The sequence below is a fragment of the Panicum hallii genome, chromosome 9 (assembly GCF_002211085.1).
Source record: "Panicum hallii strain FIL2 chromosome 9, PHallii_v3.1, whole genome shotgun sequence".
NCBI lineage: Eukaryota > Viridiplantae > Streptophyta > Magnoliopsida > Poales > Poaceae > Panicum > Panicum hallii.
The window spans coordinates 11,395,803-11,417,632 of NC_038050.1; the positions used below are offsets into that span (position 1 = coordinate 11,395,803).

Here is a 21,830-nt window from a genome sequence, read left to right on the forward strand (position 1 = left end):
CTTCCCCAACAACACTAGCCAGCTGCACTAAGGCAGCTTCTCCTACCTGAATATATTGAAAGGGCTATTTGCTAGCCAAAAGCTTACATCTTAGAGTTTTAAGCACAGTGAAAAAAAGTTCTAGAGTAATTTAGTTTGTTACAGTGCAAGGTTACATAGATGATAGACCGACAATATTATGTCCCTAATATTTTTTTTTTGACGCGAACTACGGCGGACCCGATGGGTCAGCCTGAACCATATATTAACAAGCAAAGCAAAGGTTACATAAGCCAATTTACCACTCAAAAGGAGCGGTGAGGAGAATACAGGTGTCGGAGGAGCAGAGAACCAAAGAAACAAAACAGAGTTATAACCAGAGATTACATTTAATTACATGGAAGAAAAACACTCCAATCTTCAATACAAAGTTTATCAACAGGTGCGCGGAGCCTGTTCCGCCAGAGTCAGAAGTCTGAGACATAGCGGCGCAAGATAATATCATTTGATTCTTGAATATGGTTGAAAACTTCTGCATTCCTGCATTTCCACAAATTCCAGAGGAGCCCCGCGCGTACTGATCTGATACTAGAAATTTACGCGTAGAGATGTGGAGCCAGGCGTGGTTCTGCCTGCAAAACAAGGGGTGCAGCTAGTGCAAGGCTAGTAGGCGACTCCTGCAGGTTGATCCTGTCGATGCCTGGAGGCTTCGCCCAACTGAACCCCTGCAGAAGCCTCCCGAACAGCACCATCGTGAAGGCGGTGCCCAGCGACACCCCGGGGCAGCCTCTCCTCCCGGTGCCGAAGGTGACGAAGCGCAGGTCCGGCTCAGCGAGAACGACGGCGACCCCATCGCCGAGGTGGCGCTCAGGCCGGAACTCAAGCGGTTCCGGCCACACCTTGGGGTTCTTCCCCAGCCCGATCCGGCTGACGATGACATGGCTGCCCTTCGGGATCAGGTACCCTGCGATGGCGGTGTCCTCCGTGGCGACACGGGGCGCGTTGATGGCGTGGTAGGGGTGCAGGCGGAAGGCCTCCCGGATGCACGATTTGAGGTAGTTCAGGTTGCAGATGTCGGATTCCTGGACGAGCCTCTCTTTCCCGACGACCGCGTCGAGCTCGTCGATCGCCTTCTGCATGACGCCTGGTCTGTTCATCATTTCAGCTAGTGCCCACTCAACTGTATTCGATGGATAGACCACTGATCCAAACATCAGCTCCTGCAAAGATCAATGATCAATTATTTGAAGAACAATCTTAATTTTCTGGATGAATTGTTAATGAACAAGTATAACTCACCACGGTTTGTGCTTTGATCTCATCCATGGACAGCACTGGCTGTCCATCTGCATCCTCAAGAGAAACCAGCACGTCAAGAATGTCTGCAACATCTCTCCTGTCGCCAGCTTTCCGACGCTGAGACCACTCGCGGACCCTCTCGTCTATGACGGGGCCATGGAGCCGATCCAGCGTCCTCATCACGCCTTTCGCAACCTTCTCGTGTCCATCCAAGTCGAGGCCAACCAAGCCAGGGTAGTAATCTGACACGCAGAAGCTGTACACGTAGTTCACGAGTGTGAAGAGCGCGTCGACGTGCTCCTGCTCGTCGGCCCCCGGGCCGCCGGCCACAGACATGGCCGCCGGCGACTTGCCGAAGCACCTCTTCCCGAAGACGAGCCTCCGGATGATGTTGCCGCAGAAGTGGCGCGCCACATGGCGTACGTCGACGCAGCCGCCTGGTGTCGATTTCAGCTGGCCATGGACAGACCTGACGAGGTGATCGGCCTCCAGCACACGCCGGCCGTGGAGCCGGCACTCCAGAGCCGGGGAGAGGACTTCGGAGGTGAGCACCCGCTTCATCTTCTTCCACTGGTCCTCGACCACCGTCAGGCTAGTGGATTTGTACCCGTAGCTGAACAGGCTGGAGGCGAACGTCGCCGGGCGGGAGAAGAACGCCGCCTCGTTCCTGCGGAGAACCTCGCGAGCGATCTCCGGGCACGCCACGACGATGACGTGGACGGATCCGAGCTTGAGGGTCAGGGCGCTGGCGCCGGCCTCCGTCTCGTCGAGCACGCGGTGGATCCACCGGAACACCGAGGACTTGTTCCAGATAAGCTGGTGCATGTTGCCGATGAACGGCAGCGTGGCTGGGCCTGGGGGTAGGCGGCTTGCCTCCCTTTTCTTGGGCGCTGCTGCTCTCTTCTGATGATGGAGCAGCAAGAGCATCAGGGTGGCGGCCATGGTCACCAAAATTGCAACGGCGATGTGCGGAGAAGGCGGTGATTGTGACAGTGGTGGTGGTGTGCATCTGGTGGACATCGTTTGTTGGCTCATACTGCTAGCTACTCGATCTACTAGAGAAGAAGGTAGGTGTTGAACAGCTTGAAGGTGATGAAGAATTATATATGGTGTCAGAATTTTGCATTGTATTCCAGAACACTGAATAATCTAACCTAGTTGTGAGTGTACTTATAACGAGAAAGAGCAGTGATTCAACTCAAATACTTATTAAATCTGTCTTGAAAAGGTCTAGGATCTGCATGCACTGCATTTGTTCAACTGGCTCTCTCTTAATGTAGACAGAAAGCTTAACTAGTGGAACAAAAAAAATTTGAACAATTAGCGTGCGATGTCAGTTGTTGTAGCTGACATAAGCATGTGGACGTAATGGGTGATTATGGTTTTACAGTATTCTATGACCTCAAAAGACTCCTAATAAAGTCAAAAATGGAAGAGTAGTGTTGTACATCTCCCGGGATAGGTATTCAAACATCAACGCATTGGTTTGTTACGCGTGTAGTAGCGATGAAGCAAAATGAGCCAGTGGAGGTGCGGACGTGGATGCAAATGGGTCAACGGAAGGCTGTTCAGAGAGGGCTTTACTAAGTGATTTTATAAGCCCAAAATTTGTTTATCTGCCATGATTTTATTTATTAAAGCAAGACATAAAGTTCGTAGGTACTACGTATTTAGTGTATACATACGTTCGTTTTCACCACATCATCACTCGTGTATAAATTACTGATCTGAGAGCTCATTAGTTTCAACAACTGCTAGCTTAACGAGAGGTAAATTTTCTTAAAACTGACTTTGTACAGAAAGACGTTGGATACCTCTAGGGCCTTTTCATTTACTATTTTCATTTTTTTCCACTATCTGTCATTTGCTGGGTAAAACATTGAATCGGGACGGAAGACGTAGATCGTAAATTCGTACATACGACGTACTTGGCGTGTGACGAGGCTACTCCAAATGTGTGTTCCCATCTTGGATTAATGTCTTTAATTTCATAATTTTTTTGGTTTGGTCCTTGCCAATTATTAGTTTTGTTTTGATAGCTAGAGCGCATCTAGTAGCTGATGGAAGCTACTAATTAAGCAAAGCGTCAGAATGGAAACATGCGCATATAGAGATTAGGGATAAGTAACCGCAGATAAAACTCCATGAGTAAGATAGATAGATGTGATTAGAATGTAATTAGCACATCCCCTCATTAAAGAAATATGTTGAAATGAAACATTCCAATTGTTTATTAATTTGAATACTTGAATTTAAATAATTATATAAAAATATACATATTGGATCTCATTTGGTTGGATTATTGTAATCAACATTAAGAATAGAACGGTTTCTCAAATGAATGAAGAATTGCGACAAAAATATTTCTGAAATTTGAACTTAATCTAAGCCCCACCATTCCATTGCCCACTAGCTAATGCCACATGTCTCTCCCTAAAACCTGATGTGTGCATATGCAACCAAAACCAAATCGTCTGCATTCACTGAAGGATCGCATTCGTCCACATGTGCTTTCTCATCCATTTCAAAGTTTTTTTTAGGGTCAAACGGGGGGGGGGGTGTTGGGCATCCCACCTGAATTTCATTTCAGGGGACTTTTGAAAGCCAAAAGTCTTACAACATGGATCTTCAACAATATAGGTAAAACAAATAGATGCTGAGAAGAGAACACAAACACCATAAAATAAACGGATTACAACAGCGAAAGAGATACACAACTCGCTAACTAACCTAACCAAAGGAAAGTTATATCACAAGCTGAAAAACGACCACCGATTGTTGATTAGCGCCACCATCGAGCAACATACTTGCCAGCTACACTGTAGCCATTGCATTTCCAGCACCGCTTCTCGTAGCTACGCCGCTCCACTGCCGCCCTCCATCTGGAGACCGCCCAGCGGAATGGGGACTAAGAGCGGTGAAGAGCACACAAACCACGATTTACTAGACACGACGACCTCCTTTGAAACTGACGGCGACACCTACAGCGCATCCAAGCTCCACATACAGCCATCCAGTGCCATCCAAGGGAAGGAACCCATGAAGAGGAATGATGGAAGCGGTGGAAACACCACCCGACAAATGATTTACTGGCACCACCAAGAAGAACGCTGACGAAGCAGAGGTGTCAGAGGAGGACACTCGCCGAACCACGATGGCAGCCAACAGCCAGTGCTAGCCTCGCCGATGACGAGTCAGGAGAAGGTAAAGCTTGTGTACCAGCAGCAGTCGGCAGACCTCCAAAGACAGCGCCTACAAGTAGGATGCAACATCGATGATGCCATCGCCGTTCGCTCATAAGAGCAGGATTTTCACCCAGAGATCTTGCAGGAGGAGCATGACAACGCCTTCAAGAAGGTAAGCGGCACCAAATGACATCGTCGTTGTCAACCCAAAGAGGCGGGCGTAGCTTTCACCAAGCTCTCTTGCCATGCATGCCGCAAGCAGCTGCGCCATCACACTAGCACCCGCAGGAGGGGGCTGACCCTGTGAGAATGGCGCCTGGAGCAGGGGGGGTGCCGCTCCGTGGCGAGCGCCCTAACTTGATAGCCAGCGCGGCTCGAGGAAGCATGACCGGGCGCCATGCATGCGTAGGGACGCCATCCATCGCCAGACCTGCGCTAGACACCGTCAGCCCCGGAAGCCCCTCGTCGTTGTTGATCCCCGCGCAGGTCCCGGAAGCCCCTCATCATTGTCGATCCCCGTGCAGGTCCGAAAGGACCGGATCCGACCTTGAGAAGGCTAACTCCCGCTCAACCGGGGGAGGCCATGGCTGTCAGCGAGCCAAAGAAGCAGGATGTAGAAGAGAGGAAACCGCGGGAGGGGGGAGGGGCAGATCCGGTCGAGTTGAGGGAGGAAGAAGACCATGGGAAAAGGGCTCGTGGGAGGAGGCTCTGCCGCCACCGTCCTTGAGCCCGGGCGGACTTCTACGTGGAGAGTTCTTCGGCGGCGGCAAGGTGGAGGGAGGGAGGGAAGGGGGAGGGGCTGTGTGCGGCAGTCCGTGCTGGTCGCACCTTGGGCAACACAAGGGGAGGGAAGGCAATCAAGATGCATCCATCCATTTCAAAGTGGAAGATATGCAAGCTTCACACCTTCCGGAAGACAGAGATAGGAGTCCCACATATGTTGTATAAACACCAAACTCTCTTAAACATGGTTCGCTTACCATTATTATTAGCGGCTAACCTTGGAGATTTTCTTATATAGTGTGGTTTAAATGTGTTTTGCAAAATATCATAAAAGATAGCAAAATATGCATAATGCAGAAAAAAGGCATACATACCTAGATGACAAGGGCACCTATTGAATGCTATGGGCTGGAAAACCATCATCGTTTTTGTTCGGCATAGGTGTGAGTGTGCCCAATGGCCTCTAAAGGCCCAGCTGCCAATGCCAACTTAAAAAAGATTGGATACATCTACACGAAACACCATTGCACCATCTTCATAAAGTTGTCTAGACCAGGCTCGCCGGATAGAAGGCCCCGTTTGGTTCCCACGGGCTAAACCTTAGTCCCGTCACATCAGAAGAATCTTGTCATTCAAAAATATTAAATAAATTTGCCTAATTTTTTCACAGATGGGTGCTAATTCGCGAGATGAATTTAATAAGCCTAAATAATCCATAATTTGCAGCAGTGATGCTACAGTAATCATCCACTAATCGTAGATTAATATAGTTTATTAGATTCGTCTCGCGAATTAGCCTAGGAGTTCTGCAACTAGTTTTATAATTAGACTTTGTTTTATACTTGATTCTTTTTTATGGACAAGGCTAAAGTTTAACCCTCAGGAACCATACATCCCCGAAGTTAATCTAGTTTGGTTGCCTACACCAGAGGTTGTGCTTGGCCCATGGAGAAATGGTGTGTTTTCCCCGGGGCATGGCCCCGGCAGCTCAAGTTGCTTTCCATTAGTTTTAAGCGCTGGAAAGTACGGCTAAACAAACACCTGCCCCAATCCACCGAGTCATGCTAGATCGGGTCAGCCAACCAAACATTGACGCCTTGCGTTAGTTTAGCCTTGTCCCTGCTAGGGGCTTGTCAAGATGGAAATAGGCCAGCCCGGATCTGACCTTGAACCTGGTCCTATATCCTCGGGGCCAATTTCAGGGGCCACAGGTCGACCTAATCTAGACCTTGGCTGCAGCCTTGATGGTCCAATGGGCAGCACAGGTTGGCCTTGGTCAACATTTACATTATGCTTATACAATCACTTGATACATGAGATGCATGATGCAAGCACTCAGACAAGCATGATTACACATAATAAACTCTATACTTATACAATCACTTGATACATGAGATGCAAGATGTAAGCACTCAGACAAGCATAATTACACATAATGAACATAATGAGTTTAACTTTCATGTCCATTAGCAGTTAATAATCAGAAGTTTATATCTGCCATTACAATTCATCATCAGCCATTGGACAATTTTCGCCATCAGTTGTCGATTCATCTCTACTATTACACGTAACTCATATATTTTGCTGGTGATTACTCATAGATAACATTTAACTCTCAGTTCTCGCCACATTTTGCTTCATCACCTATCGGACGTTATTGGATGAAACAGTTCTCACAACCATCACGAACCTTACTGTCCCTCCGCAGCCTCATCACCTGTGTTCAGGGAAATTGAATTGGTGAATTTCAGTGCATATGTATATACTCATATGCAACAATAAAAAATAGAACAAGGTACAGTAGGTATACACCACAAAAGAAGAAAAATAGTCCGATCATAATTATAGAATATCTCTATCAAGTAGTAGTATATCTCTTCCCCTCAAAAAGAAGTAGTATATTTTCAAGTTCTACTCCTAGCTGGTATTTTGATGTCAACAAAATACTCGACTACCATCCAGTAAATGTGATATGGTCCATAGCATTCAACGGAACAATTTTGCAGCCTTTTATTATATTGGCAAGGCAGCCATTGACAGGGCAGCCATCATGTTCTCCAGTCAGCTGATTACTGCTAATGCTACTTGAGGTTAGATCACAATCACTGGTCACCATATGTTAACAGGAATAACATATGCTACAAGAATTTCCATACTGCTACGTGTCTACTTGAGGTTAGACATACATTCTTAATAGAAATGAGATGCAAAAAGTAGTAGGAAAAAAGTACCTTCCAAAACTGAGATAATGTCATGAACCGAATCCATGCAGCGCTGAGTAGGAGCTGCACAAAACAAGAGCAGATTTTATAACTTTATGAAATTGAAGCGTTAGTGAGAATGCAATTAACATGTGTCTCATGATTTTATACCATTTGCTCTCATCCAATCTTGCAGGCACACTAGAGCTTCAACGGTTTCTGGGGTCATTCGACTTCGAAAATCTGATAGTTTCTGCAAATCATCTTAAATCTTGGGTTTAGATTGGAGACAAACCTTCTGAAGCCATCATATTCCACAAGTGAGAAAGGCAACTCGTGCAACACAATCATCCTCGTGACTCTTTGTGTGACACTGCTTGATTAAATATTCAAGGCCCTAATGCAACTCCATCGGGATCATGATAGAGGCATTTAACTAACCAGCAACTCTAAGAGCCTTACTCCTTTCATTGCAGCTTTTCAAGTGCTTGCGCAATAAAGTCCTGATGAGAAAATGGCATAAGGAGTTAATGTGATAGCTACTGGATAAAAGCTCTGCAAAGCTAAAAAATTTTAAAGTGAAAAATGCTCACCACTGCTATAAGCTCTGCAAAGGTTTACAATTGAAGGAGACAACAGTGGAGATTGTGGAGCCCTTATCCTTGGTTCATCATGCATGAATAATAAGCTAGCCCCTTCTTCCTCTTCCATGTTGTCGAACTATTAAAAAGATTAATAGATGGGATACAGTTCATTAGTTCAGTGGGTACAGAACAACTGAGTGGTAAATTAAAGGGGAATTATTATAGAAATATGCATTAGTCAGCAATTCAATCTCTTAGATACATAATAATAACACAAGCAAGGCAGCTAATGAACCAGAATCAGAGCTGTTGCTAGTCAATATTTAGTAATCAGATGTAAGATCTGGCGTTGATGAAACCCATAGGCACATAATTTCAGAGCACTCAAGAAGAGTAGTATATAGTACTAGCAATACTCAGGACAAAGTCACAGCCAACAAATCACTAAAAATCAATCGCAGAATCCACCAAAGTACTAATATGAGTCAAATCAGGAGGTATGCAATGCTACAGAGCTATCTTTTTTCTGACAATGTGGCAGAGATGTCTTGATTAATGGATAAGATAGTTCTACCAAGGATCAGAAAAACCAGGGCTCAATATGTTGCAATTCTAGAGAACAAGCATCATACTCAAAGCAGAGCTAGTCCCTAGTGCACCTTGCATCTGCAAGAGACTAGTAATACGATGCAAATTACCATCTAACAATGTTCAGATTAAGGAGTAAGCAGGAGTAACCATCGTGAACATGTTTAGCCGGTGATGACCGAGACGGCAAACACTTGTTAGGTCATTTAGATCCAAGTCTGCACGTCTAGAGAATAGTGAAGGGTTTGGTTCCAATCTCCTACAGCCTTGGCGCCGCAATTTTAACCACCTCACCGATGGCGTAGTCGTCGTCGCTCCAAATCCAACGAGTGCCATGGTCGAGCATTGGAGGGAAAGAACAGAGATGAGAGATGGGAGAAGTTTACATGATAGGATAGCCACTGGAGGGGAGCGCGACGCGCGGAGTCATCGCCATCGGGGGCAGTGAGACGCGCCTCCACGCCGCCGCCGCCGCTGCCCGCTCGCCCGGCTATTGCGTGTGTCATGTGTAGATGGTGGGGATCAGATAGGAGAATTTTTTTAAAAAAAGGGTTAAAAAAAATTTTAAATTCGAAAAAGGGGTGCCGATTTGGAAAATTTCTAAAAATGGGCACTTCCCGCCCATCCAACGGGCGGGAGGCGTGGGGCCGGAGGTTCCCGCCCATCCAACGGGCGGGAGGGGCCTGTTCGCAAATAAGAAAAAAATTTATTCGCGAAGAGGGACCTCCCGCCCAACCAACGGGCGGGAGGTCCCTTTTCGCGAATAAGAAACTTTTCTTATTCGCGAACAGGCCCCTCCCGCGGTGGCAAAGGCATCCCGCCCGCCCAACGGGCGGGATGTGCTCTTTTTCTTATTTTTGGTCGAATTTATATTTTATAAACTATTTAAAATTCATATTTTTTTCAAATACAAGAATTATTTGCCATACTCTTTTGTATACATATAAATTTTTTTAAAAAAATCAATAACAATATTACTCTGCTTCTCATTACTCATGCAGATCGATCTGATCCACTGCACGGAGGTCGAAGCTGCATCTCAGATCACGTTGTTTGACCGTGGAGTACGTGTACCGAAAGCACAGTACAAAGAGAGCTTTCGTCGGATTCATGGTAACTTGACGCGAGCGTTACGTGCACTGGCGTGTTGCAGCAGAGATGACGAGGGGGCCTCCAGTTCATCTCATGCGTCCGCCCACGTATACACAGCTGGCCCATCGACCTCTGCAGCATCGCACGCAGCGTCCAGCGGTACTGCCGCCAGTTCGAGCTGTAAGTCCTTTATAATTATCATTTCGATCAACTTTGATTTACATGACTAATTTCGTATAATTTACACAACTTTGATTTACACGAGAGTATGGTGAATAAAAATTTTGTATTTGAAAAAATATGAATTTTAAATAGTTTATAAAATATAAATTCGAATAAAAAATAAGAAAAGGGCACATCCCGCCCGTTGGGCGGGCGGGATGCCTTTGCCGCCGCGGGAGGGGCCTGTTCGCGAATAAGAAAAGTTTCTTATTCGCGAAAAGGGACCTCCCGCCCAACCAACGGGCAGGAGGTCCCTCTTCGCGAATAAATTTTTTTTCTTATTTGCGAACAGGCCCCTCCCGCCCGTTGGATGGGCGGGAACCTCCGGCCCCACGCCTCCCGCCCTTTGGATGGGCGGGAAGTACCCATTTTTAGAAATTTTTCAAATCGGCACCCCTTTTTCGAATTTAAAATTTTTTTAACCCTTTTTTAAAAAAAATTCCAGATAGGACGCTAGGATTGTTTTGGGTTGACCCATCATGCCTATGCCTATTGGATCAGTAGGCTCCGGCTCTATGGACCCCTTCTCTCATTTGAGGCCGGCTCATGTGGCCCATCGGTCTTGCTCTTCTGGGTCGGACCAACTACCTGATCGGCCCGTCGCTGGACCAGCGCATCTGGAGCAATGGCACAGGGCCTCGTTTTGGTTGGGGCCTCCAAATTTTAGTACATTAACTATTAATAAAAAGGTTAATAACAAATTTGCAGGCCTGCCTAAGTCCCAAAACGGATCAGCGATCAGCAGTCCACCTGTCTACGTGTGTCTACATGACTTCCTTGGGTTGGGTCTTCGATGCCTTGCGCCCGACGATCGACCTTCCAGGACCCACGTCTCGCACGATCCAAATTCTCTCTACTCTCCAGCAGAACGTCGCCGCCGCCTGCGCTAGACCTAGTCACCTAACGCAACGCCGCATTGCCGCAAGAACGGAGGCCGCGACAGCAGAACTGTAGAAGTGCAGAGGGCGGATTGGCGGATGCAATCACCGAATCACGCAGGCCGCAATCACGCAACTCCGCAGTACGCAAGCACACCTGATCCTGATCGGCTGATCGCACGCGACAGCAGGTTAGTTTTCTCATTTTCTGCCCTGCTTGCCGTTCCATTAGCCACATCTTTTAATTTGTTGTTCCTGCTTGTAGATTGTCGTACTTGTAGATTGTCGATTCGATAGAGCTGATCAAATATCAAATAGTCATCATGTCCTCTAGTTCAAGAATTAGAAAATTTAATTCTGGTTATGAAAAACGCAAGAAGAAAAAAAGGCTTGAGGCGTTAGCGCAGTCACAAAAAGGTGCTCTTGATAGATATGTTATCAAAGAAAATCAGAGTAGTGCAGAGGATCAAACTCTACGGATGGGAATAGATGAAAATATTGGAGATAACACTAACAATGCTAGCAATGTTGAGACTCACACTTCAGATATTGATGAAAATACGAACAATGTTGATGGTGTTGTTGCTACCATTGAGGGATCCAATAGTACTGAAATTGATACTGATTTGAGGGAGAGGGATGATTTTCAGCCGGATATTTTTGATCCCAGATATTGGGATGGGCTTGATAGAAAATTGGTTGATATTTTGGTTCAAAAAGGTCCCAAAAGGGACTTGTCAATTCAAAAAGGCCCTAGAGATAAACTGAATAGAAGATTTTCTGCAGCATTATTCAGTAGAGTTTTATCTAATGGAGAAACATGTGATAGAGAATGGCTAGTATATTCAAAAGAGCTTGATAAAGTGTTTTGTTTCTGTTGCAAATTATTAAGAAAGGGTCATTTGAAATGTCAGCTAGCAAATGAGGGGTTCAATGATTGGTCTCATGTTAACATTAGACTTAAAGATCATGAAACTAGTGCAGATCATATTACAAACATGGCCACTTGGTATGACCTGCGTCTTAGGTTTGATAAGAATCAAACAATAGATAAGGTTGCTCAAAGAGAACTTGAAAAAGAGAAGGAGCACTGGAGGAAGGTTTTGTTCAAAATCATTATGATTGTAAAATTTCTTGCAAAACACAACTTAGCATTTCGTGGCACTAATTGCAAGTTGTACCAAGATAGCAATGGAAACTTTTTAGGACTGGTGGAATTGTTGGCTGAGTTTGATCCGATCATCCAAGAGCATGTTCAGCGGATCACAAATGATGAAACTCATGTTCATTAACTTGGTCCTAGCATCCAAAATGAGTTAGTAAATTTGCTTGCTGCTGCAATCAGATATGATATTATTAAAAAAATAAAGGAATCAAAGTACTTCTCAGTTATTCTTGATTGTACCCTTGATATCAGCCATCAAGAGCAAATGTCTTTGATCATAAGATATGTTGATACTTCTTCGGATTGTATAGAGGAATCATTCTTAGGATTTCTGGATATAAATGATACTACAGGGCAAGGATTGTTTGATGTCTTACGGAATGAATTGAAGAGTCTTGACCTTGATATAGACAATGTGAGAGGACATGGATATGATAATGGATCAAATATGAAAGGAAAAAATCAAGGAGTACAAAAGAAACTATTGGATATCAATTCTAGGGCCTTTTATTCTGCAATTGAGAAGGTGCAGGGGTTAATTTCCTTCTTCACTACTTATAGAGAAACCTGTTTCCTAAATGCATTAGAGTCTGCAAAAGGAATTGCACGTGACATGGATATTGAGCCAGCATTTCGTACCCAGTGTAAAATCAAAAGGAAAAGACAATTTGATGAGACACCTGATGATCCATCTATTGCTTCACAATCTGTCGAGGACTCCATTAGAATTAATAACTTTTTACCCGTTGTTGATCAAGCGATTACTTCACTGACTACAAGGTTTGAGCAATACAAGGGGTATGAGAAAATATTTGGTTTTTTGTTTACTTCACACAAATTGTGCTCTTTAGATGACCAGAGTTTGCTGTCTTCTTGCACTCAACTTGAGACGGCACTTAAGAGAGGTCAAAATTCTGATATTGACGGCAGTGAAAAATAGCTCGGAGCTCGCGAGCCGGCTCGAGCTCGAAGCAGCTCGGCTCGGTTCGGAGTGGCTCGCGAGCTTGGGGCGAGCCGAGCCGAGCCAGGTATTTTAGCTCGCTGGAGCAACGAGCCGAGCCGAGCCAGCTCGCTTTGGCTCGCGAGCGGCTCGCGAGCTTGGCCCAGTATGGCCCAACAGGCGGCCCACAGCGGCACAGCTCTACAACCACGCGCCCATGCGGCCATGCCCACCACACCTCAGAACCCTAGCGTGATTCTCCCGATCCAGATTAGCTGCAGCGGTGGCGCGGCGCCGCCAGGCACCAGCTCGCAAGTCGCAACCGCAAGTCTGCTACTCATCGGTGGAGAACTGGAGATCCCGATCTCAACGTCAACCGGTGAGGACGCGCAGTCACGAATCCACGATAGCCGATAGGTAGACATTTGCTTCTCCACGTCTGAGTTTCCAATGCTTTCTCAGTTTCTCCTCAGCTTTCAACAGTTCAACACTAATGCACTCACATCTTGGCTCGTGGGCATGGCCGCATGGGGCATGGGCTCTTGCCTCTTGGTGCAGGCCTGTAGGGGACGAACTGACAAAGCTTGACGGCCGGTCGGCGCCTCGGCGGGTCACAGGCCAGGTGGAACCAGAGGCAGAGTGTCAGTCTGCTAGACGCCCAGCCCAGACAGCCAGACGACATCCGCGTCCGCGTGCGGCAAGCAGTAGCAGTACTAATCTTCCTGTGAGATCTCAAATCAAATCGCATTTTGATTTTGTACTAGTCTTCAGCGGCTATGATGATTGAATATTTAATTTTTCAATTGGAATCTTCTGCATTGTAGCATACTCTCCTTTGAACGGGTACTCTGGTACCTTAGATATTTTAATGTATTCGATCCTTAACTTGGACTGCTCAAAGCTTGTGGTCATTTTAAAACTTTTCTTGGTCTGTAATATTTTAACTTCCTAACTGTTTTCCCTCCGTGCTCTTTTTGTTGAAGTTATATTAATATATGATTGGCTTCTATTACTGAGGGAGGGCACTAAAATTTAGTTTCTTTTTATTGATTGCTTATTGCTAGGTGATGGAATCCGCGGTGCAAGCAGGAACAGGGAGGAGTAAAAATAATGAGACTGATTCAGAAAGCAATTCATTTGATAAGAATGATGACATGTCTGAGGATGATTTGACAGTGCTAGGTGGGAAAGGTGCTGACCTTCCCACGATGGATGGATCTGAGGATGATGACGGTCAAAAAAGTGGCAAGAAAAGACGTAGAGGGGTGAAGAAAAAGGTTAAGGTGGAAGGGGGCACCAAGGCAAAATCTAAAGTTTGGGATGTCTTTGATAAGATAACCGTGCCAGATCCATTAGAGAAGGGTAAAATGTTATCAAAGGCAAGATGCAAGTACTGTAAGAAGTTTTATTCTTATACACAAGGGTCAACAACAACAACATTGTCAAGGCACATGAAGAACTGTGAAGCATATTCCAAGCATATAGAAAAGAAGCTAGATCAAACTCTTTTGAACTTTGCTCCTTCAAAGGCGGGTGAATCAGGTTCTGGTCTCCCTACTATTACATCCCCTAAAGATTATAATCACGAACAAGTTAAAAAATTAATTGCTAAGATGATTATAGTTCATGAGTACCCATTTAGGATGGTTGAGCACACATGGTTTAACATTGTCCTGAGATATTTGAATCCTGCATATGAGTTTATTGGTAGGAAGACCATAAGAGCTGAATGCTTGAAGGTATACCAATCTGAAAAAGAGTCACTAGCAAAGGCCCTTAAAGGTGTGGATTTCATTTCCTTAACCACTGATTTGTGGACATCTAACCAAACATTATCCTATATGTGTTTGGTTGCACACTACATAGATAGTGATTGGAAAATGCAATGTCGTGTGCTCAATTTTTTTGAGTTAGACCCTCCACACAAAGGACCTGTGATAGGGCAAGCAGCTTATGAATGTGTTACTGCATGGAAAATAGAGGATAAGATTGTTTCCATCACTCTTGATAATGCTGCAAATAATGATGGTGCTATCCGTGGTTTGAGATCTAGATTTTCAGCTAGACAGGGAAGTGCTTTCATTTCAAAGTATTTTCATGTGAGGTGCTGTGCACACATTATTAATTTGGTTGTCAAGGATGGAACTGCTGTGTTAGAGTCTCTGATAAACAACCTAAGATCAACGGTGAAATACATTAAAGTATCTCCATCACGCATGCATAAGTTTGTAGAGATTTGCAGATCTCTTGCATTGAAAATTGGAGAAGGAATCAGTCTAGATGTGTCAACAAGGTGGAATTCAACATACAAGATGTTGCGTACTGCTATAGCTTATAAAGAAGCTATTGAAGCATATGCTGATGCAGATTTAAATTATAAGTGGGAACCTACAGCTGAAGAATGGGACTTGTTTCTTGCAATTGAACCGATTCTTGCCTCTTTAGCTAAGGTAACCACCGCATTGTCAGCTTCTTCATATCCCACTGCAAATCTATTCTATCCTCACATTGTGGATGTGAAAATTGCATTGAGAGCAGCAATGTGTTCCAATAGTTTAAATTTGAGAAGAATGGGTATTGCAATGATGGAGAAATTCAATAAGTATTGGGAAGAAAAGAACAATGTTATGGTGATTGCTACTATCCTAGATCCAAGATATAAGATGAGATATATAGAGTGGTGCTTTGGTAAGATATTTGATGGGGACCAAATTAGATTTGAGATAGATGAAGTTCGAGATGAGTTAGAAAAATTGTATGAAGATTTTGAGTTGCAACATAGAGAAAGAAAAGCTGCTCAAAGCAAGTCTAGTGCATCCTCATCCTTTACAATTGACAAGACATGCAGCTTGCCATCCGCCTCATGTGAATTTCAGTCATTTTTATCATCTACTGAAGCAAACCCATCGAAGAGTGAGTTGCTCATCTATTTGGATGAGACTAATGTGAGTTTAGGAGATAAGGACTTTGATTTGCTAAACTGGTGGAAGGTTAATTCACATAGATTTCCTGTGGTGTCAAGGATGGCAAAAAAGTTCTTAACTGTACCGGCAACCTCTGTATCTTCAGAGTCTACTTTTAGTACTGGGGGTAGAACTCTAGATGATTATCGTAGTTCTTTAAGCCCTACTATGGTGGAGGCGTTGATATGCTCATCTAGCTGGATTCGAGGTGCACATGATGGAAGCTTTACACAAGTGGTATGTTATTCTTTTCTAGTTTCTTACAGTAGGTTTCAGATTTTTTATCTATATTTAATTTCTCTTTGTATTATCAGGAGGAAGATGATGAGGACGATGTCAAGAATATTTCATTTACAAAAAGCTCAGTGGAAAGCAACTAGTAATACTCACAGATTGCAATGCTCACAGATTGTACAAATGAGATGGAATCATGGAGACATGGAGGTGATGATCTGTAGTTGGACACTTGGACATGGACTTCGAAAGTGCTTTTGGAGTGATGGGAATTATAACATGGGTGCTTTTGTATGGCTACATGGACTTCAAATTCAATGACATGATTAGTAAATAACTTATTAATATGTATACATTTTCAAATGTTCAATGAAAAAGTTCACACATCAATTAAATGTTCATAATATGTATACAGGAAGCGTGCAAATTTATTGTGTTGACTCGGCTCGCGAGCCGGCTCGAGCCGGCTCGCGAGCCTTGTTCAAGCCGAGCCGAGCCTACTCAGCGAGCTCGAAAAATTACCGAGCCGAGCCTGGCTCGGCTCGCTTAACCACCGAGCTGCACCGAGCCGAGCCGAGCTCGGCTCGGCTCGGCTCGTTTCCAGCCTTAGACGGCCCTGTACCTGATGGGTCGACCCGGCCCACTCCCATCTTGGGGGCCTTGGCTCCGGGATACGGGTTAGGCTGGGTGGGTACATGAACCAATCACGCCTTAGGTACACCAGGAGCGGACCGAGACCGGCGCCAGCGCGCGAGACACCCCCTTGGAACAAGAAGCAGAAGGAAAGAAGAGTCTAGCTAGGGACTATCGGGTTTCAATCCAATGGACGGATTCGTCGACTGAGAATGCCTGGGGAAAGAACGAAGGAAAGAATGACTGGAGGTCATGAGATGTAGCACATCACCCTTAAAGTTATTATTGCTATAGTGATATAGTTCTACGATATGGATAGTAACCACCAGATGTACATGCACGCACACGCTACAACTATTCAGTACAAGAACATCAAAGTCTCACAGATCCTCCAGGCAGCCAGCCTCCGATACAGCGGATGGGCCCAACTTTTATTCCTCCACGTACTCTCGTCTCACTCCCGTAAAACTTAGCAGAACAAGCCGCAGCACGTCCTGGTACGTATGGCATCATCACTCGGCCTCGTCGTACAGGTGCGCCGGCAGCCGCGGCGTGGCCCGCAAGACGAGCGGCTCGGCCAGCTCGAGGCTCGCCGCCGCCTCCCGGAGCTCCACCCGGCCGCCGACGCCCGGCGGCGCGCTCCAGTGGAACCCCTGCAGGAGCCTCGCGAGCAGCGTGACGGTGATGAGCGTGCCGAGCGAGAGCCCCGGGCACCCCCGCCTCCCCGTGCTGAACGAGATGAACCGCAGCTCCGGCTCCGACAGCGACACGCCGCCGCCGGCCCCGGCAGGCGGCAGGTGCCGCTCGGGGCGGAACTCGAGCGGGTCCTCCCACACGGCGGGGTTCCGGCCGAGCCCGACGCGGCTGAGCAGGACGTGGCTGCCCCGGGGGACCGCGTACCCGGCGACGGCCGCGTCCTCCATGGCGACGCGCGGCGGGTTGAAGGGGTGGTACGGATGCAGCCGGAACGCCTCCCGGATGCACGCCCGGAGGTAGTCGAGCCCGCGCGCGTCGGACTCCGCCACCAGCCGGCCCCGCCCCACGGCCGCGTCGAGCTCCGCCACCGCCCGCGCCATCACCTCCGGCCGGTTCACCATCTCCGCCAGCGCCCACTCCGCCGCGTTCGACGGGTTGTCCACCGTCGCGATCATGATGTCCTGCGTGCGTGCATCAGCTTTGTGTCAGTGGCAGTATGTGCAGCCAGACATAGATACATGCGACGCGGGTAAGTACGGAAGGCGATCAAATTCGCACCGATACGGAGACGGATTCGGATGTCGTGGATATCTATCTTTTTATTTTTTTTCTTACTTCCATCCTAAAGGATGGGAGTGGAAGGAAATAAATTCGGATATATCGAATATCCGTTTTCCTATTTTCTTTTCCGTTTCATGCTTACGCAGGTGTGTATGTTATCTGACTCCACGTGGTCAGCCGTCAAGATTCCTGCGTAGGCACTTCACTCAATGCATGCCTGAGAGGTGTCTGTTCATTGTTTGTTCGTCGCCATGGCGTTAATTAATAAGCTCTTGTCAGCGTTAGAAAGGTGCTTTAAGTAGCAAGTAGGTAGCTTACGATGGTTTGCGCCTTAATCTCCTCCATGGTGAGCAGCGGCCGCCCGGCGTCGTCGTCGAGGGAGGCGAGGACGTCGAGGAAGTCGGCGGGCTCGCGCCGCTCGCCGGCCTTCCGCAGCAGCCGCCACTCCTCCACCCGCTCCTCCACGATGGGGTCGTGCAGGCTCAGCGTCCGCATCACGCCCCTGACGACCCGCTCGTGGCCGTCCAGGTCGAGGCCCACCAGCGCCGGGAAGTAGTCGGAGACGCAGAACGCGTCGAGGTAGTTGAGCGTGGCGAAGAGCGCGTCCACGTGCTCCGCCTCGTCGCGCCCGGGCCCGCCGTCCGCCGGCGCCTCGCCGAAGTGGCGCCGCCCCAGGGTGAGCCTCCGGATGACGTTGCCGCAGAAGTGCCTGGCGACGTGGCGCACGTCGACGGCGCCGCCGTCCCGGCGGCACAGCGCGCGGACGTACCGGACGAGGTGGTCCGCCTCCCCCTCCCGCGCGGCGCGGAGGCGGCGCTCGGTGGCCGGGGACAGGACCTCGGCGGTGAGCACGCGCCGCATCTTCCTCCACTGGTCCCCGAACGGGGAGATGCTGGCGCTGCGGTACCCGAGGCTGAAGGACTCGGCGGCGAACGTGGTCGGCCGGTCCGCGAAGACGGCGTCGTTCCGGCCGCGGAGCACCTCGCGGGCCGCCTCCGGGCACGACACGGCGACCACGTGCACGGGGCCCAGGCGCACGCGCACGACGCCGCCCCCGGCGTCCGCCAGCAGGCGGTGCAGCCACCGGTGGACCGGCCTGTTGGCCAGCATCTGGTGCAGGTTGCCGAGCACCGGCAGCCCCCGCGGCGCCGGCGGCAGCGGCAGCCCGCCGCCCTTGGAGACCGCCGGCGCGCCTCTCCTCCGGTTGAAGACCACCGCCAGCACGAGCGCAGCCAACACGGCGGCCGCGGCCGCAGCGAGCGTCGCCGGAGCTGGCGACGACGGCATGGCGTCAGCAACGCTCGTCGCTTGCGGCATTGGCTACTGCCGTACTGCGATGCGGATGCGGCCGGTAAATGCTTGAGAATCCAGCGCCCTGCTCTGCAGACTGCAGGTCTGGAGCATCTTCATTGGCGAGATCGGCGGGGGCGTACTTATACCCGGGGGCCGGCCCATGCACCCAATCCGCGATCCGGACAGCGGAGGGGGACGGGCGTTTACTCCGGGACAGGTGGTGGCAGTGGCAGGCGCGGGAGCAACAGTGCGCGCGCGCCCGCCATGGACAGGTGGTGATCCACAGCAGTGACTCCTGACAAGTCACCCCCGTACGCCCACTGCAATTCAACTCCAGCTGCGAGGACATCATCACATGTAAAAGAAAAAAGGGGAAAAAAGCTCTGCCATGACCAAGATTTCCGCGCCGCATTCATTCCGGCCGGGGAGCAAAAAAAGTCCGGCGTCAATGCAAGGCTTGACCGGCCGGCCGGCCGGAAGATTTGATCGATCCGCGCGCGGTAACGGCTGAGCTCGCCGGAATTCAAAGATTTGCAGCGCGATCCATGAAGAACGTGGGGAGCTTGGAAACGGATGCTGGTCGGGCCGTCGGGGGGGGTCCGGGGATGGCGGTCGCGGGAAGCCGGAGGGCTGTGACGCGGAGGGTGGAGAATGGCGCGAGCGCGAGGGGCGAGCCATTGTCAACGACGACCGGGCACGCGCCACGTGCGGACGATGGACACCCTGTTGGCTGAGGAAAATGAGAGTGAGAACATGCTGACATTCGAGTGGACCGATCGGTGGGTCCACCGGGGAGCGTGCATGTTCAGCTGCTGTAAAGGAAAAGGCTTCCTGCGCTGCGTTAAGCTACGGGGTCGATCGAGATGAGCTTGGAAGCTTCATCCATGATGCATAGAGTAGGAAAAGAGAGGCCCTGCTGGAAGCTTCAAGCATGGCACAGGAACAGGTTAGTTTAGGAGCGAGCTGACAGTTGTTTGCAGTTGAAGTTGCTTGTTTCAAATCTCAAGGCGTGGACAAAGTTGATGCTGCTTAATTGGTACATGTGCTTGTCATTATCTTCCCTATTTTAGGTAGGATTACTAACAGGAGATAAGATTAGCCCATCTAATAAGAATTGAAATCTAAATTCAGCTATATGCATAAACCACCTCTAGTTACCAATAAGTGATGTTTTCTGGGGTTGTCAACACTATTAGAAACTTCAGTTGCGTATTCGAAAAAAACAATTGAGTAGACTAGTCTTGAATGTAAATTCATAATTTTTCTATATTTTACAAATATATTGTAACAAAAAGCCACTACACAAATTTGCACCCTGGAGCCCAAATTGGTATCCAAGACCTCACTTGTTTATAGCTGGAGGGGGTATAATTGATCGAAAAGGAGTAGCTAGCACACACGTTGAAAATGGATTAAAAGTCATTAAAGAGAACCGCGCGTGGGAAACCAATCTAAAGATGTCGGTGCGCTACGGTGAGGATGGGACATGGAGAACGCAGACATCGCATTCATCAGGTGTGATAATGCACAATGGAGATCAATAATGTCCACAAGCTTGCTACACGAGTGACACACACGTTTGTGCAAAAGTAATGTCATGCTAATATTTTTCATTGCCGGTGATCATGACCTTGACAAAAGAGTTACCTCAAGACTTCCAAGGAGGTGAAGACTAAAGACCTCTCAAATGAGATTGTGGAGGTATGGTGATAACCCATTCGGAAGGTAAGTGTAAAGAAAGTGTGTGCGAGTCACATGAGTGAACATGTTATTGTTTTGTGTCATTAGTTCAACACTATATGTACGTAGTATGAACCTTTTAAGTTGCAAGCGAGGATTTGTGGGTAAAGTAATATGAGCCCTTTACTCTAAGCATGAGAAGAGATGTGTCTATGCAAGTACATATTTGGTCTTTTTTAGCGAGCCTTGTGGAAAAATTAGTAGTGTAATATAAAAGCTCGGATTGGTTGGTAAAAATGTGACCAGGTATACATGTTATATTGTTAGGGTTGGTTGTTGAAAGTGGCCCTAACCTAGCTTTATACACGCTAGTGGATAAATTAGCACATGATCTAATCTATACTCATCACCATGTTTATAAATCTGACCTCACTTAGATAAGTGATGGTGATGAAGCTTTTGTCTTAATGACGAAACATTCCATATTCTCTCAAATTTTCAAATTATCATGGCATTTTAATTATTTCATATGTATATCATAGACTCCTTTTAAATACTTGAGTTATTAGTTGTTTAGCATGAAGAATCCAAACATGGAGAATGTGTATACTGGATTAGTCCTAACTCTTGAGTAAGCATCAATGGAAGTCTTACTATCTAGACATGATTAGATAACCTTTTCGGTGCAGTGCTACGTTGCACTTGCAACATGTTAGCCATAACACATTTCGGTACTTGCAATTAGATTAAAACAATCCAAAATCCAATTGGGATGACACTTTCCATTAAGAGTAGCGAGTTAATAAATCTGGTTTGAACGATTCTACCTGGATGGTTACTTTCTTAAATAAATCTTGGGTGAAAACATGATTTAATCGAATGAATCTCGAGTGAAAATATGGTTTAATCTTGGA

General features: G+C 47.4%; 2 protein-coding genes and 1 pseudogene across 2 annotated transcripts; 1 reads left to right on the top strand and 2 right to left on the bottom strand.

The window, feature by feature from the left end:
• Positions 1-346: 346 nt before the first annotated feature.
• On the bottom strand, positions 347-2,298 carry LOC112872768 (tyrosine N-monooxygenase-like). Its single transcript, XM_025935824.1, has 2 exons — positions 1,279-2,298; positions 347-1,199 (listed from the first exon to the last, which is right to left on the bottom strand). Exons 1-2 carry the CDS (start codon positions 2,296-2,298, stop codon positions 576-578), a joined length of 1,644 nt encoding a protein of 547 aa, XP_025791609.1. The 3' UTR covers positions 347-575.
• An 8,776-nt stretch (positions 2,299-11,074) lies between these two features.
• Positions 11,075-16,199, top strand: LOC112872769 (annotated as a pseudogene).
• Positions 16,200-16,988: 789 nt separating this feature from the next.
• On the bottom strand, positions 16,989-19,230 carry LOC112872770 (tyrosine N-monooxygenase-like). The gene is made up of 2 exons (XM_025935825.1): positions 18,262-19,230; positions 16,989-17,843 (listed from the first exon to the last, which is right to left on the bottom strand). The coding sequence occupies exons 1-2, from the start codon at positions 19,228-19,230 to the stop codon at positions 17,199-17,201; spliced, it is 1,614 nt and encodes a 537-aa protein (XP_025791610.1). The 3' UTR covers positions 16,989-17,198.
• Between the last annotated feature and the right edge of the window lie 2,600 nt (positions 19,231-21,830).